General features: G+C 46.2%; 2 protein-coding genes across 5 annotated transcripts in view; one reads left to right on the top strand and one right to left on the bottom strand.

Moving 5' to 3' along the window:
* LRRC8D (leucine rich repeat containing 8 VRAC subunit D) overlaps window positions 1-1955 on the bottom strand; it is a 51187-nt gene extending 49232 nt beyond the window's left edge. The window contains exon 1 of the mRNA XM_068141219.1: window positions 1772-1955. The gene's annotated coding sequence lies outside the window, so the exon portion shown is untranslated. The remainder of the gene's footprint in view (window positions 1-1771) is intronic.
* LOC137442449 (uncharacterized) lies at window positions 880-24002 on the top strand. Of its 4 annotated transcripts, XR_010987686.1 has the most exons (3): window positions 880-1679; window positions 10694-10808; window positions 23105-23116. XR_010987686.1 is itself a non-coding variant. In XM_068141223.1 (2 exons), exons 1-2 carry the CDS (start codon window positions 1322-1324, stop codon window positions 23353-23355), a joined length of 609 nt encoding a protein of 202 aa, XP_067997324.1. In that variant the 5' UTR covers window positions 880-1321; the 3' UTR covers window positions 23356-24002. The 4 variants fall into 4 exon arrangements, 1 of the variants encoding a protein (XP_067997324.1); XM_068141223.1 differs by lacking the exon at window positions 10694-10808 and having other exon boundaries at window positions 23105-24002; XR_010987687.1 differs by lacking the exons at window positions 10694-10808; window positions 23105-23116 and adding an exon at window positions 4400-6230 and having other exon boundaries at window positions 1667-1679.
* Window positions 24003-27123: the final 3121 nt, after the last annotated feature.

Raw genomic sequence — 27123 nt, 5'->3', positions numbered from 1 at the left:
TATCTGAATCTCAGAAAATAAATTACTGCTTAATGCTGCTCTTCCCCCTGTTACCTCAGGTAGCCTTTGCAAACTTTACTTTGATAAAGATACAATCTCGACTGCAAATGACAGTATCTGTTTAAATATTTCTTGCTTGCTATGTGCAAGAAAATGGAGCAGACGTAACACAACTGTTTTTCACACTAAGCAAGATACAGGCAAAGCACCAAATGAATTTACTTAATAAAGGCAATGCTTGCTCAGAAACATCAAGAATTTGGTGTACAGAATACATAGCCAGAGTAGCATATTCCTAGTTCAGGACCTCATAAATCAGTTTCAACTAACAATAAAAGGTTTATAGGGGATTTCTAAATCACAAAGAATGAATACCACCCTGGTCTCTCACCAAGACTTGGGGAATTAATTTAAGATAGCAATCAAGAGCAAAGAACACTAACCCAAAGTTTGAGAAAAGGGCAGAGGGGAGTTTACAAAAACCAAACCAAAAAGTGCTTTTTTGAAAACTCAGAGCAGTGGCATCAAAATCTGTTCTGTTGCTGCAAATTTCTGACATCCTAATGCACTCTCTCACACCCCACCTTGTTTTAGAGGCAGAAAAGATGAGTCTTTCCTATCACAGCTGACAGACATAATACTAAAAAATACAAAATGCTTCTGCCTTTTTCAAAAAAAACGACCCAAAGCTCCAACAATGCTTATGAGTAGCTAGCATCCCAGAACGATTACTTAAGATGTTTCATTCCAGCACCAGCAACTAAACCAAGTAAAACCTCACTTTCAGCACCACCACCATTACAGGAAGTACTGCTGAGACTTACTCCACCAAACAACAGGCTGGTTACCACTACCGTCCTCCATTTTCCAGTCTGAGTAACCTACCTCATGGTTTTCAGACACTGGGAACGTCCAGAAGAGAAACTGGCACGGACTGCAAATGCACAGCCTGCATCCCCCCACTGACCGCAGACCGACTTCCCTAAAGGATGCTGGGCAAGCCACAAGCTTTCTATGCTCGAATTGTGTTTAACAGCAGTGGCAGTACTGATAACGAGGACGGGGGGGGAAATGGAGGTTGCAAGACAGCGGAGCTGCTGTGCCAGGCTGAGATCCTCACGGAGTCGATATTGCCACGTATCGGAGAGCTGGGGGAAGGGAGGAGACATGCCTCGAAAAAACACGGACGATTCTCTGACATAAGCAGGTTTTGTCCTCGATATATGTTTTATTGACTGGCTTAGGCCTCTTTTATCTGCGTGTGGTGCAGCACCGAGAACAGTTGACCCCATACAAAAGACCCACAGCTGGCGGTCCGCACATGGATTTAACGCCACCGGTCTTAGAAGGGGGCTCGCTTATTTTTTTCAGCCGCATTTTGCGGACGCGGAGCCGGGGTTGGCCGTGCTATCGCCGCCGCCCGGCACAGCAGATCTCGGGCCCCACTCGCCCCCCGCACATGTGGGCACGTCCAGCGTGGATGCGCACCCCCGGCGAGACAGCGCGGCGAGCAACAGCGCTCCTCGGGATCCCACCGGCGGTTGCATCAACGGGCCGAGGAGCCCCAGAGGCACACCGGCGCCGGCAGCAACACCATCAAACCAATGCAGGCCGTTCTGAACGCAGAAAAAAAGAGGAGAGCAAGCACGACGGAAAGCGCCTGGAGGAAGAAGCGGCAGGTACGGTGCCGATGCCGCCCCCTCCTGCTTCTCCTCAGCAGCCCCTCTGACCTCTGCCCTACAGCCTCCCGCCAGCCCCACGCTCGCCTCACCTCAGGGACGACCCCACGGGCTGGGGGACCCGGAGAGCCGCCCGGCCGGGCCGGGCTGCGCGGTTCGTGCCGTGGGGACACAAACTGTCTCCGGGGCGGTCACTCCCGTAGAGCTGCCATGCGAGCGGCGGAGGCAGGCGCAGCGGCGTCGGGTTCGGCTCCTAGCAGCGCTCTGCAGCGCGCTCTCCGCATGCAACACGCACCAGCATGGGCCGGCGCACGGACAGCACCGGCGGCGGGGGCCGGCCTCGCACCCGAGAGCGCCGCCCGCGGCCCAGCGGCGGCCAATGGCTCCCGCGGCGCCGCGCATGTGAGAGCCTGGGCGGGCCTGCCTGCTCACCCCCCGCGCAGCTGCCGAGCTCAGGTGCCCGCGGGGCGTCGGAGTTCCAGGCGTATGACCACGGGGGAGGCGGAGGGTTGTGAGGCCCGAGCAAATCCTCGCGCGGGGCGCTGAGCCGGGGCGCGCCTAGGAGCGATAGCGGTGACAAGCGCAACGTCCAACGGCTTACAGAGTCACGTTATTCTCATTGTGCAAGTTAACGAGCTGTAGTACGTGAGGTAACTAGTGACAAGCTAAACTTATGTTTCAATTAATTCAATGTTATCTGGGGAAAAAAATCCATTATTTTCTTGCATCTATTTTGAGCCCCATAGGGAAGCGAAAAGTCAAAGGCAGCTTTAGCTTTGGGGGGAAGAGACGAGTGGCAGCTGTTTGGGTCGCAGGAACCAATTTCTCCACTGCAATCCTAGAGACTGAACCCTGCACACTGCAGAAGGAGTCGAACTGACCCCCCCAAAATCATTAGAAACTTCTTTCCTCGTTTAAATGAAATAGTACAATGTCCTGAAGTCATTGTTGAACACTAACTGACAAGTGACCAGACCTGGTGGGGATTTTAACTTGAAGTGGATGTAACCTACCACTTTTGAAATTATATTGAACTTCATCACAAGAAAATACTGACTAATCTTCTTCCAAAATTTTCTCCATTTTGGAGATGGAAAATGGTCCTAGGCGCTTGTCCAGAATAGTTTTTCAGCCTTTTAAAGATTGAGAATCTCCCCTTTATATTTTAGAGGAATTTTTAATGAGACCTTCTGGTCTAAATGACTCTAAAATGTATCTGGGGGTATAAATGAAAGCACTTTTTAGCAGCACTTCAACTTCTGAGAGCAGAGAAAATCAGGCCAGCTTGTCCTGCTCTCAGCTGTTCAGCACTATTTTCATACCAGCATTTTCATCTGGTGGAGAATTTTAGCAGAGTTCAGATTTAGTCTAATGAGCTGTCAATTATTTTAAGCTTTGATTTTTAATACCTTCATTTGGCCTTTAGTTATTCTCTTCCATGAGATCATCATCAACGCTTGCATTATTTTTGGCTAGCATTTTAGACCTTGCTGTTTCCTCCATGAGGTGAATTTATTACCTATTTATTTACTTTTTTGCTCGGAACCTGGTGCCCAAGCTGCATGTAGTGCAATACTGGAACTCCACAGTGATGTAGGGTTAACAGAGATAAAAGCAGTCCAATCTGGTAAACATCAAGGCAAGTGAAAACGGATAATAGCAAGAGCTGTTGGCTGGGAAATCCTGAGTCGCAGGCAGCTGGCAGAGAAAATCAAGCGGAAGAAAAAGGATTTTTTCAAATGCCAGAGCTGGTCAGAGCTAGCTGAATCCACATTCACTTGGCAATCAAGACACCAAGCTAAGCAGAGGCACACCAGCAAAAACAAGCAAATAGCTCTAGGGACCTGAGGCAGAAGACACCTGGAACTAGGTAGATCCAGATGCAATTAGGGTTCCTTTCTGATGGGGCAATCACAAGTGTGAAAGAATGTGTGCTGGGTTGCTTGGGGTTTTTTGGTTTGGTTTGTGGTTTTGGGGTTTTTTTCCCAATATGTATTTAAAGGTAACTCAAATTTTCTTTAATTTAAAACTCATGTTCCTTCATTTCAAGCTTCTCTAGCAAAGACCTCTCCCACTGTCTCAGGTTTGGTCTTTGGGCTCAGGCCTCAGTGCTTTTGGGCAGCTCTTTCCAGATTGCTTTTTCTGGCATTAGCTGCCTGGGACACGCTGAGGTAGGACAGAAGAGAGAGGAGGAGAGTTAAAATCCTGGAAGAGCTCTGTTTGGGGCAAATATATGTCCCAGCTGTTATCCTGCTATAGAGTTGTTTCAGCAGAAGTACAAATCAGCTCCACATTACTCCATGTGACAAGAGAGGTGCCAGAAAAACAGTGGAGGAAAAATGGCTTCTTTCCACTTGCACAGTTTTGATGTTGGCCCTTTACAATTAAAATAAAATCACATTGTTATTTTCATCTGTGGCTCAGAGGACTCAGTTAGTGATTGTATTAACAAGCAATAGTTAGGCAGCCAGATGCCTTACAGGATACATTTAGTTCTTTGTTTTTAAAGCTGCATTTTAACTTCAATTGTTCAAATGACCTAACCTTTGCTAGCCAGAAAATGCCAGATATTTCTACATTAGCATTATCCCCATTTTTTAATTATTAAACATGTTTAGTGCATATGGGTCCCCCAGTCAGTAGAGTTACTGTTTCAGTGATGTTGAAAAGCTAATCATTCACTCTGATACGTTTTCCAGTTCTTCCTTTCTTTCACTCAGACAGCCGTCCTGTGCATCTCAGCTCTGCCTACTTGACATTGTCTAGTGGGTGTCCAAGCTCAGTTCAAGCGAGCCAAGTGCAGGAGGGACACCAGCAGAAGGTGAACATAAGGAAGAAATGGTGCCAAAAATAATGATTGCCAGTGGTTCGTCCAAGAACAGTGAGGAAACTGAGGAATATTTCAGTCCTGGCTTTGAGTGGAATAACGTGTTTTTCTCCCAAGCAAATTTAAGATGAAGGGTAATACTAAAAGGTATTACTTGGGAAGAAATACAGATGGCAACACAGAAGGGAGATACAGGTAGGGGCTGGCTTTCCTCTCTCCAGAAACATAGCAAATCAGCTTCATGGAATGGGCAAAACTTGAAGGGGAAGACTCCAGTTTAAATAAGGAGTGTATGAGTCACATCACTTGGATACTGGTCATCTGTGCCAAGAAAAATGGTTTCTAAGTGCTGAACAATTCAGCCCATGGTGCTCATCTCAGTCACATGGGCAGGAAGATGGGGCTGGGCATGCAGCTGTGTTTATCAGCCCTGATCTGCCACTTGCCACCCAGGCAGCCATTAGTGCCACCTCCGTGCCCCATGCCCTCCCACAGCAGCAGTGCAGCTAATTTCCCAGGCAAAACTAAGCAATGTGTTGGCAGCCTTTTTATTGCCCTGAGGTCAGGTGGTGTTGGCAAAGGTCTATGCTGAAAAAAGGAGGATCCTCCCTGTCTTAAAACATTAGAACAACTGTTTTAGATAAAAAGCAGTTTCTTCTTCCTTCTAATTACATCCAGGACTCCACATTGTGCTCACCAGTTCTTCTATGTCATTTGCAATAATACAAAGCCACAGAATCACAGAATAGTTGGGTTTGAAAGGGACCTCAAGACCATCGAGCCCAACCATGCTGCTAGAGCAGGATCACTTAGAGTAAGTCACCCAGGAACACATCCAGGCAGGTTATGAATGCTTCCAGAGACTCCACAACCATTTTGGGCAGCCTGTTCCAGTGCTCTGCCACCCTCAAAGTGAAAGGAGGTTAGTCTGTGACTGAGTCCATTTCACCTGTGTAGCTCTTCCTATTTTCTTAATTTTGCACTTTGCTACTTCTACAATCTCTACCTCTTCTGCTTACTGTTTTCCACAAATACTAGATGCTAAGCATGGAGGCTGGATAGGAAATGAAAATTAAAAACCTGGGGTTAAACTGGTTTTGTTTAATCTGGAGAAGAAGAGGCTGAGGGGAGACCTTGTTGTTTACAACTATCTGAAATGAGGCAGTAGTGGCATGGTTGTTGGTCTCTTCTCCCAAGTAACAAGGGATAGGACAAGAGGAAGTAGCCTCAGGTTGCACCAGAGGAGATTTAGGATAGGTATAAGGAAAATTTTATTTACTGAAAGAGTGAGCAGGCATTGGAACAGGCTGCCCAGGTGTGAGATATGTTATATTTGGCTTTTGCAAGGGGAAGGTGGGTGCCAGTGGGTGCTGTTGTTGCTTGGGACCTCAGGGTTCGATCCCAAAGCTGATTGGTTGTAGTCTGTGTTGTGTAGGATGTGTATTGGGAGAGAAATGGAGGGAGGGTAAGGCATCAAGATGTCTGAGACTGGCCAAGTCAAGAGTGCAAACCTTTGTCCCAGCCCTGACTGCAGCCAGCAACAGGCAGGACTGGGAATGAGTGGTATGGGAGCATGCTTGGGAAATGTAAAGGGATTTGTGGAGATATGTGTGAATATGTTTGTTTGATGTCTATATAAGCTCAGCTCGTGTTGTTATGGTGCCTCTAGTGAATCTGCTATGCACCCAGCGCTGTTTTGCCTTTATTTTATAATAAACTGTATTTAAAATCTAGCAGTGAGCTTGTTTCTCACACAGGGAAGTTGTGGAGTCACTAGCTCTGTAGATGTTAAAAAAACACCATGTGGACATGGCACTTCAGGATGTGTTTTAGTGGGCATAGTGGTGTTGGGTTGACAGTTGGACTTTAATGATCTTAGAAGTCTTGTCCAGCTGAAATTATTCTATGATTCTATCATAACCATAATTAGCAGAGTAAGACCAAAAAAATTTACAGCTTTCAAAGCTTGTCCAGCCCAGCTCGCTGGAACAATTTACACACACGCCCCTCCCCTGTCCCCCCAGACATTTAGTCTATTTTTTTGTTTCTTCAAATCATGCCTAAAAATCCTTCTTTCTTCAGATCTTGATTGGCTTTCTCAGTGAAATGGCTGTGCCTAGCTGTACCTATACTAGCACTTAACCTGCCTAGTCCCACAGTTACAGTAGTTAAGCGCTTGCTGGCTTTGTTATTTCTTTAGTAGAAGTTTTCTTTAAAATAGCCTAGCTGCAAGGGTGTAATGAGGTACACAGCTGGGTACAGCTTTCTGAGCATCAGGAGGAAAGAGAAAGAACATAGTGGCACCAAAATGCTTAGTCCCTGCAAATGACTGATTCCAGATTAAGGACTCACTCAGCTGGACCATTAAAAGAAACAACAAAATAAAACCACATAAACCAAAACAGTTGAGAAGGAGCAGGGGGGGAGAGGGGGAGGTGATAAGGGAATAATATATAATTTCTTTTTTACAGGCTCCATCTTCTGTCTTCCTATTCTCCCATAGAGCAAAGAAACCACCAGTCATTCTGTAGAAGGAGAATAGAGAAAGCTTGTTTAAAAATGAGAATCCTTGAGCAGGGACTTGGAGCAGTTTTTCGACTCACCAACTGCAACAGGGCTGCTGTGTTTGTGCTTGGGAGCTTGCAGAACCCAGACTTGCCCCCATAGCACTAGGAAAAGCTAATTTTGCTTGAAATGGCGATAGTAATCTTTTTACTTCAACTGCAGCAGTTTCTGCTGGTTATATGTACATATTATAGATCAAACAAAATCAATTCTAGAGACTCTACCCAAGGGAAAACATAGCAACAGCATGACATAATTCCACCTCTGAAGTCCTCTTCCCAATACTTTTTCAAGTACAATGAGAACAAAACAAAGTATGCCAGTCCCTAAAACTTTTATGATCTTCGAGATCATTTCCAACTGAAACAATTCTATGGTTCTGCAATTAGACATCCACTCTCTCTTCAGCATCACACTATCCACTCTACTTCAAGATAAAACACCTTAAAGATTCCAAGCATTCACAGAATCATAGAATTGTCAGGGCTGGAAGAGACCTCAAGGATCATCTAGTTCCAACCCCCTTGCCATGGGCAGGGACACCCTCCGATAGACCAGGTTACCCAGAGCCACATCCAGCCTGGGCATAAGAACCTCCATGGATGAGGCTTCCACCACCTCCTTGGGCAACCTGTTCCAGTGTCTCACCACCTTCATGGTAAAGAACTTTTTCCTGATGTCTGATCTACTTCCACCCTCTTCTAGCTTGGATCTATTCCCCCCAGTCCTATTCACTACCTGAAACCCTAAAAAGTTCCTCACTAGCTTTCTTGTAGGCCCCCTTCAGGTATTGGAAGGCCACAGTAAGGTCTCCTCGGAGCCTTCTCTTCTCCAAACTGAACAATTCCAACTTTTTCAGCCTGTCCTCATAGCAGAGGTGTTCCAGCCCTCTGATCATCCTTGTGGCCCTTCTCTGGATATGTTCCAGCACGTCCATATCTTTCCTGCAATAGGGGTTCCAGAACTTCTCTTTACCTTGAATGTAAATTAATTTGAGACAGCACTGGTTTTTATGTGTTACACAGCAGTGAATTCACTGCCAACATTGTATAGCCACCATAAACCAACTAAACAAGTATCTCCCCTGCCCCCAAACACCTCCAACTCATTTTATCTCCACATGGGAAAAGGTAGTGGGATAAAGGTCTGATCATGCCTTAACCTAAAATAAGATTTTGCTTTGTCAGGCTAATTATACGTTCTGACATCAGAAACTGAGATTAGCAGGCGGTTTTCCCCTGAGTTGCCCAGGGACTGTAGGATGAATCATGTCTGCTCCTGCGCTATACCCAGAACCATGGGGAACAAGGGATGGAAAGACCAGGGTGTTTATTTTCCTCCTCAGGTCATGTTCTGGCTTTGTAGGTGCTGTGATGTGGCTGGTTGGTATTGCTGTCATGCCACGTGTGTCAGAAATGGCCGTCATCTTCCAATAGTTGCATTTACACAGCAACAAAGACATATTCACTGCTTTGCTTTGATCTGGTGTGAATTCTTGGTACCAGAGTTAGTTTCTCAAAATGCCACTGAAACTTTCTGAAATTTGACTTGAGAACAGTGCTCCACACAGAGCATTTCCCTTGGGGGTGAGGGGAATAGCCAGACCTTTTTAACATTTAAATACAGAGAAAACACTCCCTGAGTAACTAAGATACCCTCCTCGTGCTTTGAGCTATTTAGCACCAGACACTCTGAAGTTAGCCTAAGTCTTAAATCTTACAAGAGAAAGAGCACTGACACTTCTTTTGCTGGCCTCTTTCATATCTTTTTATAGCTAGAACTCTTCTGGCATTGCGTTTCCATGGTGGTTGCTTTTCAACCACTTCTCCCTGTCTCAGGCCCCTTTTCTTCACATCCCTTTACACTGTTTAAAACCTCCCTTACCTGGGTGCAGCAGAGCTGACCGCGGTTACCTCTGCCAAACGCCTGCCTCCCTCGCTCCTTTTTTGGGGCAGCTCCTTCCAGGCTTCGCCTGCTGTTCTTCCTCTCCCAGAGCTCCCTCTGCTGTTAGATGCCACCGCAGTGTGGAGTAACCTGTGTAAACCACGGGAACCCCAGACATGATTTTGGAAGGCTGATACAACTCACGCAGGATCAAGGCTACTCTGGGGTGATAGGGAGCAGCCTGGACAACATCGCCTGGCTGGGTTGGCCTCCTCCTACCAGCTGTGTCCTCTGCCAGGATGCCTCTTGAAGACAAATGGAGCAGCATCCTTGCCAAGCACCCATTAGGGATGTCATTCCTATTGGGAGTCAGTAGATTAGGAAACACTGCTCCTTTAGACAGAAAAAAATGGCCTTTGTGCTGTGCCTCCAGCTGTTTACTGTAGGGCATTAGCATAATGCTGTGGAGTAGCTGTACATCCAAAGTACTGCTTAATTACAGGAGATGCAATAGGAGAGGAAGGGAGAATTGTGCCAAAAAATACTGAGTGAAGAATAAGGGCCCAGCCTGTGAAATACATGTGCTATTTCTGCCTGCCTGTAAGGAGGCTGGCCCTGCACTGTGACAGCCTCTTTGCAAGGCACCGACTCACTGTAGGTGCCTGGTGGTATGTGACAGTGAAGCAGGCCTGGCTGAGCCAAGGCACGGCAGATTTAAGCCCCCAGCCCCATGGTGCATGGGCACGAGGGACCAGAAGGCATGCTCATTCTCCCATTGCCCACTCCAGAGGTCATGTGCTGCAGAGCTGCCTCCTCTCCATACCGTTGACCTTGCTGCTGACAAGATGCTCAGCAGCTCTTGTTCTGCTGGGCCTTGGGATGCATAGAGTTGAGGATAAAGAGAGCAAGAAATCCATTGCTCAGTAGTGTGGAGGCCTAGCCTCAAAATATGCCAGTAACTTGTGCTGGTTTTGACAGAGGCAGTATCCTGCAGCTATGGTACCCAGGAGTGGTGCATGGCTCTGCTCCCACCCTGAGGGGCACGACAGGAAAACACACCAAGCTATCCCCTGCTAACACATTTGCACACTTGTTGTATCTGCCTGCGTATGTTGCCATAGGAACTGCAGCCCCAGCATCTGCTGCTGCCTCTGAGCCCAGGTGGTTTTGGCCCACCACTGCTCCTCTGCCTGCCTGCTCTGCTGGCTTCATCATGTGCCCCCTGTGCTGCTCATGAATTACCTGCCTCATCCTCCTTTTTTGGGCATCAATCAGATAACTGCTGTAGCTGCTAATTACTGCATTAGGTATAATTTGCCTATTAATTTGTCTCTCTCCTTCCTCCTACCCTGGCATACTTCCATCTCTTCACCCTTTCCACCTTCACACTAGATCTGCTCTCTGACTCCCATCTCTTGCACTCTTACTCTTGCACTCCTCAAGCACACAAGTCTTGCACTGCTTGTTTCCTTCCTCTCCACCTTCCTATTACTCACAGCTTCTGTGGTCTTCCCAAGCATGTCTCCTCTGCCACTTCTCCCAGTCCTCCTCCAGTTTCCTTTCCTTTAGACAGCCTGCCCACCATCTCAGGCTACTCCTTCATACACTCCTCTTTATTCTAGCCCTGTGCAGGACACTGCCAGCTTCTCCCAGAAATGAGGCAGCTTTGCTTCTATCCTATACTCTCTCTGGATCTTACAGTGTCAACATTTCTCATTTGTTGCTCTTGTTTCTTCAGATACCCCAGAAACTACGTTTTCCACCTCCTAATAGCTTGTGCTTCAAGCCCGTCTCCATCCTTTACCTCTCCAAATCCTCACTTTCCTCCACTCTCCTTTACCAGCCTCTCCAAGGTAAGCATGTTATAATCTCTCACTATCCTCAAATCCCACTATGACCCACCTTTCTTCTTCCTCATTCTCTGAATGGGAAATTCCAGCCAGCACCACAGCCAGCTCTGCTCAGCCTAAGAGCCCTGATGTATACATTTATTGCAGGACTTGCACTATCATCTTTCCCAGCTTCTTACTCCTCTGTCCCCATACTCTTGACTTTTGGTGCCATTGACTGCAAATTCCCTTTGAAGTCATATTCCTGTAGAAGAGCTGTTTTCAGATAGCTTTGGAAGGTTATGGTTAGTCTTTGACTTAGAAAAGAATGTTAACATCTTGTGACTGAGGAGAGAAATTGGGCAGAATTTGGTTAGATGTGTTAAAATATTGTTTTGTTATTTTAGCCTATTGTATGCCTTAACTACATGCACACCGGTAGAAAATGGACAATTCAGATGTGACACATGTGCCTTCTGATAGGCTATATAACTTTGATGTATAAAGTAATAAACATCTTCGCCTGTTTACATCTTGTCCTGGAAGCTGTGCTCAGGGTGATTCAAACACCTATACAACAACCCTATATTACAACAAAAGCTGATCTCCGACAACAATGCTATGCAACGACATATTCCCTCCTGACTCACAGAATCACTTTTCCTCTTATCACCTCCTCCCTTTCCACACAGCCCCTTGGACCAATGTCTCCCCTCCATCCCCACCTGAGGCACATTATTCATCCTTCTTTGCTGCCATCTGTGCCCTGCTTTCTCCATCTGTGAGTCTCTGGAACTCCTGCCCTCTCCTTCCTCCCATGTAAAGGACGCAGATATCTCCTGGGGTGCCTTGTGAAGACCATCTCATCTGCCTAGAGCCTTTAGCTAGCATCTACAGTTCTGCTGACTCCCACTCTTGGTGGGTGTGTCTCCATCTTGCATCTCAGACAACTGCTACCTTCTCCTAGGTATACTTGAGTGCTGCTAATACCACCTTCCACTAGTCCTCTCATTTCCATGCAAGTCCTTCCATTTCTACACTCTGTTTTTCTACTGGGAACATTACTCTTTCTTGCTAGGTTTCTTCTGCTTTCAATTCTCCAGTCTCATCTCACCACCTCAAACCTTCTAGTGGTCATGAAATCATTACACTTAGACTGTTGCTGCAGGACATGCAGAAGATGTGCACATGAGAGAGAACATAGAGAAAGAATTTCCCACTTGTATTATATCTTCTTACATGCTTCAGACCATCTGTGGAAAGCTGTCAAATGACTAGTTGAAAACATATCATAAAATCTTGTTATTTTACTAAAAACATTAATTTAGCAGGCTTAGATCTGAGAACTCAGCAGAATGCTAGCAGTTTTCTCGTGCTTCCCAATTTTGCTTGTCTTTTTAAACCAAAGAGGTCTCCTGGTTTATTGTGTCCCAGAATCTTCCTGTACCCCCTGAAACTTTTGAGCCCCCATTTTGCTGCTGGCTTGGCATGTGTTATGCATTGCTGTAGTCCCAGGTCTGCATGTGCTTGTTAATAGAGCCTGGCGAAATTTTCGTGTGTGTTCTCAAGCCAGTAAAAGTGTAACAGCACTTCATTATTTGTAGTGACACCTCTGGGTCCTGAGATCAGTACATTATCATGTCACTTTTAAGCCTTTTTGCACTGTTCTTTTAGGTTTGTTGTGGTTTGGGGAGCAGATAGGTCCTTAGAAGCACAGGCCTTATCCATGAAATTTTCCCATGAAATTTTCTATCATGAGTCAAATATTTTTATGTGCAGTGGCCAGCCCTCTGCAGTAGCATCAGACATCAGGCAAATGTTTCCTCCTGCTGTCTTTGTATCTCCCAAAAGACCTTTGACTCAAGTGTCTTTGCCAACAAAAAAGAAGTAGCAAAATCAGTTAACAGATCGAGATCATTGATGATGGTAGGAGTGAGCTGACTGTGATGCTGTTGCTGTTTATTCTTCTGAACAAAGTACAACCAGTTTGCCCAGAGCAGTATTTTGCCAGTTACCTCTCCCAGTTACTATCCTTACCTCAAATTGTTCATGCTTCATTGGTTGTCCTGGCTATGTCCTCTCCCAAGATCTTGCCTACCTTCAGCCTACTGGTGAGGGGGGGAATATTAGAGGGCCAACCTTGCTGCTGTGCCAGCACTGTTCAGCAGTAACCAAAATACTGACGTGTTATCAACATCTCTCTAGCTACCAATACAAAGCACAGCCATTAGAAGGAAAATTGACTCCATCTCAGCCAGACCCAGTACATACAGCTAGATCACATAAGGAGCACTGAAGGGACATGTAGGCCTCCCTTTCTTCCCATCATTGTGTTTGGAATATGTTTCCAATTGCCCTAGTCACAAAGCAATAAACCAAACCAAACCAACAACAACAACAACAAAACCCACCAAACAAACCAAAATAAAAACCCAACCAAAAACCCCAACAAAACTTGTCTACAGTGGTAAATTGAAGATGTCCTATCAGACCACATTATAGAGAGCTACACACTATTACATTTTTAGTTACATCAGAAAAATCAACATCCACATGGCTTCAGGACACAATGTAGTTGATTTCCATATGCCCTGGCAGAAAAGAAAGAACAGATCTTGAAAGCAAATGAAATCTTTCTTGGGAAGATGCCCATTAACATGCTCTTCTACCCCCTGACATGCCTACGCAGAATCCAACCTTCCCTTGCAGGAGATGAAGAAGGAAGTTGGCTAACCCCTGCAAGGCAACAAGTTCATCCAGCCAGGGGTCCTCATTCCAGGCTCCCCAGCATTCTCTAGGCCCAGCACATCCTCCTCTCCATCCATCAGTTGTGTTGAGGGGCTGTTTTCAGGGTGGAAGAGTAAGCAAGTGCCTTGCTGCATGTCACATTTAACGTTCCCAGCCTTGTTCTACTAACCTGACACCATCTGCTGGTTCCAACAGCCCTGTGAAGTGAAATCAAAAGTGAAATTATCTAACAACTCAGCCACAGCTGTAGTACAATAGCTGGAATTTGCCACTGTCAGAGGGAGCAGGAATCCTAAGATGGTTCACAACCTACCGTGAATGGTGGGAGCCCTGATTATAAAAAACTCACTGGTTCCCTTTGTGCTGTGGTGCTCCATAATGAATCAGGAGATGACTGCAGCCTTTGACTGGTATCTTCCAGTAATTCTTATAAAATAGCCACTTTATCCTAGCTCTGTTTTCATGAGGCCACTCTAGCAGCACATAAACATAAACATTTTGCCTTTGCAGCTTTCACTTACTTTATTACTACAAAGATACTCAAAAGATGATCAGGCTTTGGAAATAAACTCTTCTCCAGCTACAACTGTTCTCTGATCTGGGTCAGGGCTCTGTGCAAATCGTACTGAGTGGTCATTGCATAGCTATCCCGGGAGCCTATGTGGGAAGGTATTTCTGCAGCCCTTTGCCGCTTAAATAGTGGATCAGATTCTCAGGCAGGCCAAACTCCCACTGAAACGAAGGAACGAGGTTCTCAATCCAGCCTAAATCCTACGGGCTGGGTCGAGTGAAATAAATTGTCCCTGGTGTCGGGCAAATGGACTGTCACAGCAGGGCTGCAGGGTGGCGGCGCTGCCGGGCCCCGACAGCAGGTGCCACTGCGGACCGTGGCTGGCCGTGCGACACCGGCACCCGCACCGCCCGGCCCGAAAGCCCATCGGGACTCGGCGTTGGGCGGGCGGTGCTGTAGCCGGGGCGGGGAGCTGGGACACCGCGGCCATCAGCTCCGGCGTGGGAATGGCCCCACGGAAGCCGTGGCTGAAGCGGGGCCTGAGCGGTCCGTCGGTAGGAGGCGCCCAGGCTTCATCGCGGGCTTTAGACCTTTAAAGGTCCAGGAGCATCGCTACTACTCCGAGGGTTCATGATAATGCTCTGGAAAAAGGCAACATTTTCCTGTTCCCATGACCAATAAGAGAGGCACCCATAGGACACTATGAATGAATTTCAGAGTGGCATCAGGTTTTTTAACTTCTCTTTTCTTTCCAATTGACTTTTGTGGTCAGGAAAGCATTGCACACCTAAATATTTAAAAGACACTGTCAGGGAGAGAAAAGAGAATGAAAGGGACAGGAAAAAATCCTACCCTGCATACAGTTAATGGATTTATTCTAGTGTTAGGGATGGAGGAAATTACAAAGACTTCTCATGGAAGTTTATATGGACAGATCCTCCAGAGGACCTATCCTGTTTAGACCCCTGCCCTCACTCACCTGGGAGGGCTAGATGATGAGAGGAAGTAAAGAATCATAGAACCATAAAACTGTTGAGGCTGGAAGAGACCTTTGAGATCAAGTGCAACCTCTTGCCTAGATCTTTCAATCCCACCACTGCTGCTGAGCCACTGCCACTAAAGCATATACCTAAACAGACACAGACACATTGTGCCCTTACCTGCCAATAATGAATATTGCTTGTGCTGGGCACCTGAATCCACAAACAAGTTAAATTACTTCTATGAACACACTTTGCTAGTTGATCATTTTTCTTCCAGCTCTTTCCTTTCAAGGAAAGGAAGGAGATCTGCTTTCAGTGTCACCAGTGAGATTTTGCAGGGCAGATTCCCAACATCATCAGCCTTCCCCACTTGCTTCACTGATGCAGTAAACATGACTTTAATGTGGACTCTGCCAGCAACCACAATTCTGCTGAAACACTTGAGACTTGAGATCACATACAGCTTCTTGATATGCCAGTGAAGCTTGGATGGAAGCCAGAGAAGAGGACAGGAAGAGTCCACAGGAAATGGAGGAGGGGCTGGCAGTATAGCTGCAGATAAACAGAACACAATTTGCCTGCCCACCACTTCAGAGAGCCCAAAATTTCTGAGACAAGTTTCTGCACAGAGCTGCAAGACATTTTTTAAACTCCTGAGACTGATCCATGCAGGAACAGTAGCTGGAGAGCAGAGAGGGCACCTAAGGAGGTATTTGAGACCTGCAGTCCTAAAGATGGGAGTGGAGCACGAGAGGTGGTTAATTCAGAGAGCCAGCAGAAAGGAGAGGAAAAAAGCCGGACCAAATGCTGTAGCAGGTCCTAGATCTTCTGTTTTCTCTCTTTAGGATCTCTCCATACTGATGCCTTCCAAGGCAACAGGTGAAAGCTGGGTGCTACTCTGTGCTATGAAAGCTAGGTTTGCTGTGACCAAACAGAGCAGCATTATCCCCTCAGGTGCTGCACGAGAGGTTGGAGACAACACTCATTTGCTTAGCAAGAGTGTTACATGATGGAGTGCTACATCTTTGGCTTATTACCTTTTTTTTTTTTTTTTGTAATAGCACTCTCTGCTGCTGGCCAGGTCTCCCCAAGTCCATTACTTTGCCTGTGCCAGTCACCCATCTCAGCTTTGTTTCTTGATGGAAGCTACTGGATCACTCAAGTACTTCTGGAGCTCTTCTGGGTTGTCCAGTTTCAGTGTCTACAGGTGCTTTCTATAAAGGGGACAGTATAAGCCACCTGCACTGGATATGCATAGCCAGGAGCCTCCTCAGCCCTGCTGTCTACTACTCTGGCACTCAGCCCAGAGAAATGAACCCCAGATCACCTCAAAGTCACATCAGCTTGTCAGCTGTGCGTAGGCAGGCATGGAAGGGATGATGCTGTGCAGGGATGGGGCAGAAGAGTATCTATCACACACAGCAGATTCTGAGCAGGCTCCAGTAGTGTAAAAGTACAACCTGTTCTGAGCACTGATGGGGTAACAGGAATCACCTCTCTGCAAGAAATGTGGGTGGTACAAAGAAGGCAGCTTGCAGGTTAACCCACCAAGGGACCAGTGGCAGCACAGCTATATCAAAGACTTTTGCCCTGAGCAGCACATCCTGTTAGCAGGAGAGGCAAGAAATCTGGCCTCAAGGTACTGCTTCAAACCAGCTGATGCTATTAATTGGATTTGACTTACTCTTTACATCCATGAAGACAGATTAAACAGGTGGAAGTCTCTCCAGACAATGCAGATTAATCCACATGAGGATTTGTACCAGTAAACTGTAGAGGTTTGAAGGTGTGCTGCACCATGAGCCTCTCCTGTGGACTTTCCACTCATTCAGATACCTTGTCTCAAGACCTTTCTGTATCATGGGCATATATGTTCACTCTCCAGAGCAGGAAGGTTTTTCAGATTTCCATGTTGTTGCTGCTAGAAATCCATACACCTCCCTGTATTAATGGCTTCATCTCACACTACTTCCTTTTTAGCAGCAGTGAAAATCAATAAAAGATAGCCACATGATACAATTACATGTAATAATGACACATGATTACTGAATGACCCAGTTTCCACTTACCGAGGCTGCACAGTCTTAGTGATGTGGGACTGTCCACAGAGTTAGGGCATGATTGTTTTGGCCCTTGCAATACCAGGACAGTGTAACTCTCTGCCTGTCTTGGCCATGTGTTGAGGTTTGCTTCCATAAACCTGAGAAACTTTCTGTTAGTTCAGCTAGATCCCTTTCCCAGTGCTTTGGGAAGCCCCTGTTGCTGTCTGTCTTGGCCTCAAAGCTGTTGTCTCAGAAAGTGCCATCCTTTTTCTGCTTCCAGGAAGCTTTGTTGCTGGGTGAAGGACTTCTGGGTTCTTATCAGGCTCTAATTTGACATTTTGCTGGGTTGTTTGGTTTTTGGTTGTTGGGTTTTTTTTTTCCTTTTTTCCCCTGGCTGCTCAATTAGACTCCAAGTCTTCCTGCAATTCAGTGATCTAAGAATCCAGGTCACCATATCCGCCAGAGCTGCTTCCTCCTCCACTTTTGCTGAGCTGCTCACAGATCTTCCTCCTTCCTGGGCAGACCTCTATGCTCCTCGGGCAGCACCTGCAGATGTGGTATCTCTCTCCTCCTCTGTACACAATGTCTCCAGCTCCCCTCACGGTTTTCCTCCTTGAATTAGAAACAGCAATCAGTTGAACAATTCCTGCCAGAAATGCCTGAAGTTTATGAGACTCAACACTCTTCAGGGGTCCCTAAAGTAACAGCAGCTGCTGGCAAGCTTTGTGCATGGATGTGAAAAGCCACCCAACACATCTCATTTGTTGACTTGCATTCCACACAACTTCCACCAGGACTTTATGTCCTCCCTCCTCATGTTTATGTCAAGGTTCATGGTGCACCCAGATACCTCTCTGACCCACTGGCATCCTCAAGACCTATATCCCTGCCCATGGCCCAGCAGCTCAATTTTGGGAGTTTGGCATGACTGCCCTTGTAGTTGAGGCTGCATCTAGGCTTGTCCCAAGCCAGTACTGGCTCACTGGCCTAGCTCAAGGATTGACTGCCCAGGATGGGCAGAGCCTACTGCTGCCACCAGCCCTGGGAACCATGATATTGCCAGCCTGGCTTCACCCTGCCAGCATTATGGCCTTCATGGTCCCACTTGCCTTTCTGCCTGCAAGTCCCATCTGCTCACAAGGCCCACATCTTTCAGCCCCATAGACTTCTCCAGCTCCACTACTGTAACAGCCTGTGCTGGTGCATCCTTCCCCCAGCTACCAGCAGTAGCCCAGGCATGTAGTATGGAAGAAGCACTGGAAGGGCTGCCTGCTCCCAAACCTGAAGCTTTCATTTGTATTGCCAGTCTCCAGCACTTTATTGTTCAGGGTCAGATGTACCTCATCCCATGATAGCTTCAAATATTTTCATCAGTTCTGCTTTCTGTGGTGCCCACAGGAGAGCCTTTCAAGGCACTGTTTCTGCCAGAATAGTAGCAGTGTCCCATCACAACATCTGTACTGCAACAGGACAGCTGCTAGCTGCTATAGATCTGCCTTCACGTTTCACCCCTCCCTATATTTCCATGGGAAACAAGAACCTTACCTCTTGAAATTCATCTATTGGCTGCTGCTTGATAAAAGCCAGCTCCTAAAGGAGTCTGCTCCACAAACCAACCCATGCTGAGATTCCCATTAATAATTACTCAGTCTGTCAGTCAGGTTCGAAGAGCAGGGGGGGTTCCTTACCTACAGATGTTTCTGTGTCTGTCTTACTTCCCTCTGGTTTTAACGTGATAGCACACACAGGCTGTGCTGTGAACAAGTGAAACTGCATGTTCCAACTTCGATAGAAGCCACTGACAGGCTCTATATTTGACGATTCAAAGGTATTTATAATTCAGCAGGAGGCTTTCAAAGTGCATACATATGTACATACATTCTTCTTTCCCTTTGATTTAATATTTTGCTGCTTTTCAGAGGAAGTAGCTACTCATCACATACCTGAATCATCATAATTTTTTTAAGAACTGGAAATATTTGAATGTCTGTTTCCTTTTTTCCCCTACTTGTCTGTTTTTCAAGTTGCATTCCAAGCAGTCTCTTTTAAATTCCTTTTTTTCTATTCTTTAAAGACTGCTAGACATATCTTCTTTGCTCCTGCTGTGTTATCTATAATCCTTTACTGCTGCCTGCAGTCCAAGCCTTTCTCTCTCTGGGTAGTCCAAAGTCACTGTAACACAGGTCTGACCTCTGTTCTTTGGTCACATTAAAGGCATCTGACCTTTTTTAATAGGTGCAGATAACTGCACAGTGCTGGCATCCCCTTTCCCTGTGCTTTGTGTACTGAAGATTTGCAGTAGTGCACCTGAAAAAGAACACTCTCCACAAGATCTTATTCCCTGGCACTTACAGGGAATTCCTATTACAGACAATTCCAATTCATTCCTTACAGACAATTCCTATTACCCTACCCTCTTTTTTCCCCTGTTACATAAGAATATGCTTCTGCCTCATCATTTTCTGCAGGGACAAGAAAAATTACCTTTTAGTATATTGGAAAATGTCATTATAAGGAGATTTCTGTGCTTGCTCTCCTTACATCTGCGTAACTTGATGGGTCTGAATAAACTAATTCTGAGAGACAATGTCCAACAGCAATAGGGCAAAGAGCAAGAGGGCAAAGGAAAAAAACAAAGGGCACACCCCCAACAAACCCACATTTGACATTCATAAAGCAAAACCAGCCTGTGAATGGAACAAATTACTGAAATACCTTGCTCTGGCTCCTGTCACCAAACCTGTTTTACTTTTGCTCTGAAGGAGTCCATCCCCTTGAGCCCGGTCATTCCTGACGATCTTTGCTTCCCCTCTGGGTGCCCAAAGCCCATGATGTCCTGTGGCTTTCTCATTCTGAAGGCTCCTTCCCAGAGCCTGGGGCCAGCCTGTTGCTGTCCTTTAGCAGCCCTAAGCCAACCCTGAAGCTATATCACCCAGCCACTGCAGGAATGTGGTTCTTGGGCACCCTTCACTGTACCATGAGCAAATCCAGTGTGCAGGGTGAAAGGGAGAGTGAAGATGGCAATGTAGGTTAAAAAAAGAAAAGTAATTCTGCAGCTTCCTTTATTCTGGTTCCTAGTGTGAGACAGCAGCTGATATCGGGCTGTCCTGGACTGCACTTAGAGCATGAGTATGCCCTACGGGCTCTGGAGTTGGTGACTTTATACTGCAGCTCAAGAGGCCAGCTGGTTTCCAGGAGCTGTAGTTCTCATGCCATGACAGCTTCCATGTCAGACTCCCATTTAAGTATGTTAAGAAAGACTTGCTCAAGAGGAAAGAAGTCTCCCCATGCTCAGCCCTCACTACTAAGCATGGCATGTAGTACTCAGCTTTGCCAGCTATGTTGAGCAAGTGCCCCAGGAAGAGGGACCAGAAAGAAGACAGAAGAGTTTGTGTTTTGTGGCCACAAACATCTACTTATCTCCCAAGGGCCTGCAGAGCACTGGTCCCTCTATTTTTCTTCTAAGAATAAAAGCAAACATGGCACAGCAAGAAAACCTTTGCTGTTGCTTTTATAATCAGCATGATGAAAACAACAGTTCCCAATGGCATTACAGTGCAGGGCTACTGTAAGAACTGCTGACCTAGAGCTACTTTCCAGACAAAGTATTTTGAAAGCCTCTTTACCTCATGCTGCCAGTGCTTTGTGCAGTGGTTCTGAGCAGTGTAACCATATTCTATTAGCCTGCAGGCACTTGGGGTTTCCATGTTGGCCAAACCTCAGGTGGAGAGAGCAGCATTTCTCCCAGCTGATCCCATTGTGTGCAGAACTGCAGCACAGAAACTCTAACTTTGAGCACCTTGATAAAGCTGTGGGATTTTTGTGTGCTGGCTGTTGTCACTCACACTGTGCCTGATATCCACCTCTCTGTGGGATGTCCCCAGTCTGTCCCCTGGCTTGAGAGCAGCCTAGGAGTAGCTGGTAGCACCAAGTCTGTGTAAGCATAAGCTCTTAGGAAGCTGCCCTAAGCACTTAGGTAAGAGTTGTTCGGTCTTAGATGTAGCTATGTGGCTCTCCAGTGCTAGGGAATAATTATGTCACTTGTCTCAAAAAACAAAAGGGGAAAAAAGAAGAAAAGTAGTGGGAACCAACACCCTGGTGCCCTGTTGCTGAGTGGACTCTTAAAAACTGTGGGAGGCATCACAGCCACCTCATAGGTCTTCCTGAGGAAGCAGCTGCAGTTTTAATCCTAACATCAACTACCCAAATCTGCAATTAGGCAAAATACTCTTTTGGAGTTGTCTCTATATCTGTAGTAAGTCTGCCCAAAGCATGCAATTACTTGGACCAAACTGCCCCTCTGAGGCCAAGCTGAGGATGGCCATGACAAGCTCCTCACAGCCATATCCCTGCTCTACAGCCCAGGCTGGGGAGTGCAGGCACCCGCGACTCAGCCCTGGGCACTCCCAGGGATCAGGGACATTGCTGGCACCATGCCCTTGGTCCTGGTGACAGTTTCCATACCACTAAGAATGAATCTTGACGTGTTTTGCCATTGCGTTTCTGAGTATTGCAACTGCTGTGTCTTCCTGCCAGTGTCTGCTCTGCAAGTTGCCTTACTCTGCTGAGTCTACCTGAGACAAACAAGGGAAATGCCACTTGACTGTCAGATATTTTTCTCCTGACTCCTTTCCAGCTTCTTGAATCCTCTCCCTGTTTTCAGACTCACATGTGCTGAAGTAATTCACAGTCATGTTTAGGTTTTGCATCGCCACTAACTCCATTACTTCATGGATTTCTTCTGCCATGAAGTTCCTGCATCTGCTGCTGTCTTGCCAGTTAATTTCTCATACATTTCCTTTCAAATCTGAATTGAATTAGCAAGCATACGTAATGAGCACAATAGAAAGAAAAAAAGGCAGATAAAAGCTGACACAGACCAGATGCCTCTTCCAGCCCCTACAACACCAAAAGAGAGTGTGGGTAAATGTCAGGTGAATGAGAGAAACCAGGACACAGACAAACAACTTACCAGAATTTGATCATTAGCTACTTCCACGGGGGCTTTGAAAATTCCCTGCCCTCAGGGCATGAACATTTCTCTGAGCTTCCCAAGTATTGTGCAGTTCAAGCAAGACATTGAAAAGGAGCTCATTTGCATTAGAAGAATGTTGAATAATGTGGAAACCTATGACTGAAGGAAGAGCAGCAGAAAAGACCATCCTTAGCAGCATGTGAACAACAATAACAGAAAACAACCCCAAAACCCCACACACTATCAGTCCCCCTTCACCATCTCAGTAGGATACTCTGCCCATCTTTGAGACTGATCATCTCAATTATATGAACCTTCATTAATTAGTGCCTACAGTACTGCAGCACACACACACAAAGCATTCAGTGCCCAGGAGATGTTAATTCTACTCATCAGCAGCACCACAAGCTTACAATTCTATACTCCATTTTCTGCTCTAGCTTTCTATGGAAAATCCAATAAAGGTCAAAGCCCTTCAATTCAAGGCAGCTGGTGGCAGGGAGCAAAGCAAGGCTGTGGGAAAGAGTCTGTGGTTGGGAGGTTGCATTCACAGATAGAGGTGTCCACCAGCAGGGATGTGGGACACCTTTCTCCAGAGCAAGATGGAGACCCAGAACTCATCCTAAGATCAAATCTACCTCCTCCACAAAAAAAAACACCCACCAGCACAAAGGATTCCATCTGCACAGACTGCACCGTACCACACAGCCCAGATTGCTTGGTCCCCAGCTACAGTGAAGCCATTTGAGCACAGCACTGATCCTAGGCCAATGCCCTACACCTGCCACTGGCTTTCTGATTTAACCTGCATCAATATAGCTGCTTTATAACTCCTTCCAGTGCAGAGAGAGCAACAGCACTGCCCTCAGCACCTTCAGTGCAAAGTCCTTCATTCTTCATAAACTGAGAAGAAAAATATGTACACAACTGAAGTGTGTGATAGAAACATAGCTTTTCAAACCCTTATCATCCTTTTTCTTGCTTCTAAGTCATGATGCTCTGCTTACATTTCAAATACATGTAAATATTCAAATAAATAAATACCTGTCTCTTTCTCCTAGGTCCCATTTTCCCTGACCTGTCTACTGCAGCAAATGCTCAGATGGACCCAGCTCCCTTAGTGCTGCTCTCCTGCTGCCCAGAGCAGGACCCAAGGCTGACAAAGGACCATCAAGTGGTGGCAGCTGCCCTGCTGCCTGCAAACCAAGGCTCTGTCCTTGGGGTCTTGTGCTGTCGTGCCACCAGCCCCATCAGACCTCTCAGATATGCTCAGCTGTGTTTTTACATTATTACAGAAGGCCTTGGAGAATAAATATCAGGACGAACACACTGCTTCCACCATTGTCTGCATCCTCTTCTTCCCAGCTTTGTTCAAAGATGCTCCGAAACAGTTTATAGGCTTCTGTGAATGTAGAAGTTCATTAAAAAATATTTCCTTCCCCAAGCAGAGTTTCAGCTTATTTCAAGGCTTCCTCACAAAAAACTCCATAGTGAATGGCTCTGCTGGCAGCAGCTCAGCTGACTGATGTTGAAGAGGATTGGCAGCTTTTAAAGACCTCTCCCTTTCTTTAAATATTTGTTAAAGTTATACAAAATCATCTTGGAAGTTCTGAGGATGATGCCTTTTAATAACAAGAAATAAGGCATGAAAGGTTTGTTCAGAGTTTTTGTTTGTCTGTTTATTTTACAACTCTTCAAATTTCCGGTCTCCCTTGATGATCTCCTGGGGTGAGCAGAGCCTACAGCTAAAAACTTGAAGTGACAACATAACCTCTTTAACATAAGCGTTTTTATCACTTCTGTTTGCCAGATATTTTAGTAAGTGTAAGAAAAATAAGCAAAGCCTTTTACTGGTTTTATTATCAATTGATCAGACACTTGAAGCACTCCAGTTATTTTTTGCAATTTGTTTCATGAAAAAATATGCTGCCTTTTCATTCTGATGTTCTTCCTGCATAATAAAGGATGAGGAAGGTACAATCCTTTAGCCTTGATTTGTGGTTTGCTTTTTAGATCCACCTTCTTCCTTCTACATGAGTCACTTCTGGCAGCTGATTGAGGTTTCCTCCTCCCTGTGCAAGAAGCAGGAGAGTTGCATGAGATGTTTCCAGTATCTTTTGGGGAAGAAGTCATCTTCACAGTTCACTGCTCCGCTGGCAAGCACCTATGTCCCTTGTCCCTCTGTTCATCGTTTTATCCCTGTGCTATGCCCAGCCTCATCTGAGCCAAGTTTCCTACAAGCACGGTATCCCGTGGGGTTTCCAGCTCAACAGCAGAGGAAAGATGAAGCTTTGAGTCCCCTTTGCCCGCAGGCTCTCTCACAGTCCCACAGGGAGGTAAAAGGAAATGACTGTTTATTAACAGAGGATGCAAATGTGAAAGAGCTGCAGAAAGCAGATCATGGGGAGGCACTTACCAATGGAGCCACTATAGTTCTGTCTGAAAAAATGGTTTTGCAGGAAAAAGAGGCTAAAAGCAGGGAAAATAACCATGTAGGCAAACACTAAGAAACAGAGAAATACCGTGTTTCCTCATCTGACCTGATAATTGCTGCTATTTATGTTGTCAGCCCACTAATTCAGCACACTCACTAAGGTGATGTGATATGGGGCTGCTTTTTGGGTACTCCACTTTGGTGAGCATTTGGAGTACTGCTCAGATGAGAATTTCCTTAAGCTACTTCCTTTGCTTTTTAACATGCAAAGATGTCCCTTTCCCCACTCCCAAAGGAAAGTACCTTGACTGGTTGAGGATGTAGCAAGGTCAGTGCACCATGGGAGGGAGGGTCCCAGCAAGCCCCCACTCTGTACCTTTTCAGTTTAGCCGGTGAACACATCCAAACCCAGAGGTGGGTGACAGAAGACACTAGGCAATGAAGGAGCCAGAAATAAAGTTAGGCAGAGGAAGTTCAAAAATAGCTGAGTTTTTCCTGTAAGTCTGGGTTATTTATTTAATGTGGTGGTGGTGGTTTTTTATTTTAGGGACCTCTTCCCCCCCCCCCCACTAGTGACAGGGGAACAAGGAATGGGAGAAGCTTTGGGAAACAGGCAAGAAAATAACCAAAAAAACTTTCATAACAAAGGGAGGAGAAAAAGAGAAATATTTAAGAGGAATTACATAAAGGATAATAACTACTCCTAGATATCCATCAAATTTTAATTATGAAGAAAGAACAGAAACTGAGAATGGGAAAACTTCCTTACTCTCCCACCCAGGCTTTCAGCAGTGACATTTGCAGATGGATCCTTGTAGCCCTCCCTGGCACACACCCCTAGGCTAGAGTTGCTCTGGTCCCTACAGCCAGCCAGGGACAACCTAAGGGGTGAGAGTCTGGCTTCCTGCCCCCAGAAAAATCACACAGCCTGGCCACCGTGAAGTCCATTCAATGTCCTGCTCTGCTTACCAGCTGCTTCCCTCCTACTCCATGAGACCTGGTCACAACCTCACAGCTCCATGAGGCAGTGCAGAACTGAGTAGAGTGAGCTGAGGCCTGAGCACAGCCAGGATTTCAACAGCACAAGCTGAAGGAAGAAGAAGTGAGCCCAAAAGTGAGCAAACCAAACCAGTATGTTGCTGACACAGGGTGCATCTATGCTGCCAAGGGCTCCTGTGGTGCTCTGCCACCTTCCGGCTTTACTCAGCCTCTGCCAGCTCCTTTCACAGCCCGGCTTCTCTGGGACTTTGCCCAGCTGCAGACCCCCTGGAGGGACTTAGTGGGTGAACCCAGCCCCTGCCCAGCCAGGGGAGCTGGTGCAGCCTATCTCACATGAGTGAGATGGGCTACCACAGTGCAGACACATCTAGGGATGCGTGCTGGTGGCAATGTGTAAAGCAGTAGAGAAGGATCAGAGATTATCTTTACACCACAGATAGAACTACATTTCCTGCCTTGGCACATCAGATTGCTTACTGCCTGGTGTATTGCATCTGTCACCTGGATCAAATCAGGGTCCATTACACATGGAAAGTGGAAGGACCCCCTTAAGGGCACTGCTGGCTGCATACACTTCTGCAGTACTGCACATGGAGTTGTGATTTTCAGGGAGGTCTGCTGAGGTGCAGTGAGTGAGAGGCTGGGTACCAGTTTCTGACTTCAATGTGTAGCTGAGCCCTCAAAGGGACTGTCCCAGGGATCATTCCTGGCATAGGTGTCTGATACATGGGACTAAACACAAGCCTTCTCCTGGGGTGATTGGCTGGAATCAGGTTTAGTGTGTGCCCTGTGAGTTAATTAGCAAGGAATCCAGAGAGGCTTCTCCAAGCCAGCCCCCGGCATCATCTTCAGTGAATTCTGCTTTTTTCACCCCAGAAATGGACATAATCCAGAAAGAGACCATCATCTGTCCCCTACCACATAAACCATCACTGTACAAAGGCTGAGGCCTCTTGGCTCCTGCTGTCTCCATCACCAGCACTGCTCAGCATGCTCCTCACCTCAGCCCCTGCCCTGTACCCTTAAGATGTTGCTTGGTGTCCTCCCAGTTTCTTCCCAGTCTCCATAATGTTTGCTGCTGATTGGTGACTCTGTGAAAGACACCCAACACCCCAAGGTCTTGCCTCTCTTTGCCACAGCTATGAAAGGGAAAGCAAAATATTTAAATTTGAATGTTTTGAAGTTTTGCGGAACAAACAAGCTTCTTCATGGGTACTGCAATGGGGGAAAAAATAATCAGAGAATCTCCATAAAGAGCAATAAATCTGGCTTCTGTTGCATTACCTGTGCACCTATGGCAAATAGCACATTAAACACCTGAAAACACAGTGCTCAGGGACACCAAGTTATTAAAATACTGAATCAGTCTCGCTGTCTTGGAAGGAAACCAAAACATCCAAGGTACAAGTGAAGATGGAATCAAAACCCAGTGAGAGAGCTGCAGGACTAGTAGAAACATGACATTAATGGAAGTCACTTTGAAGGCTCCTAAAACTGGAAACATTTCACATATAATGAGAGATGGCTTAATATGTGATGCCCTTGGAGGCCTGAAGCAACTGTCAGCATGTACTTATGGAGTGTTATGAGCCTTCCAAGCTGTAGAGGAAAAGGGTGTGAAAAATGGAAGTATGCTTGGGGTGGAGG

Source organism: Melanerpes formicivorus, unplaced genomic scaffold, assembly GCF_026170545.1.
Source record: "Melanerpes formicivorus ecotype bairdi unplaced genomic scaffold, bMelFor1.0.p_v2 SCAF_7, whole genome shotgun sequence".
Taxonomy (NCBI): domain Eukaryota; kingdom Metazoa; phylum Chordata; class Aves; order Piciformes; family Picidae; genus Melanerpes; species Melanerpes formicivorus.
Note: the sequence above shows the minus strand (reverse complement) of the source record. Positions and strands in the feature narration are given on the sequence as shown.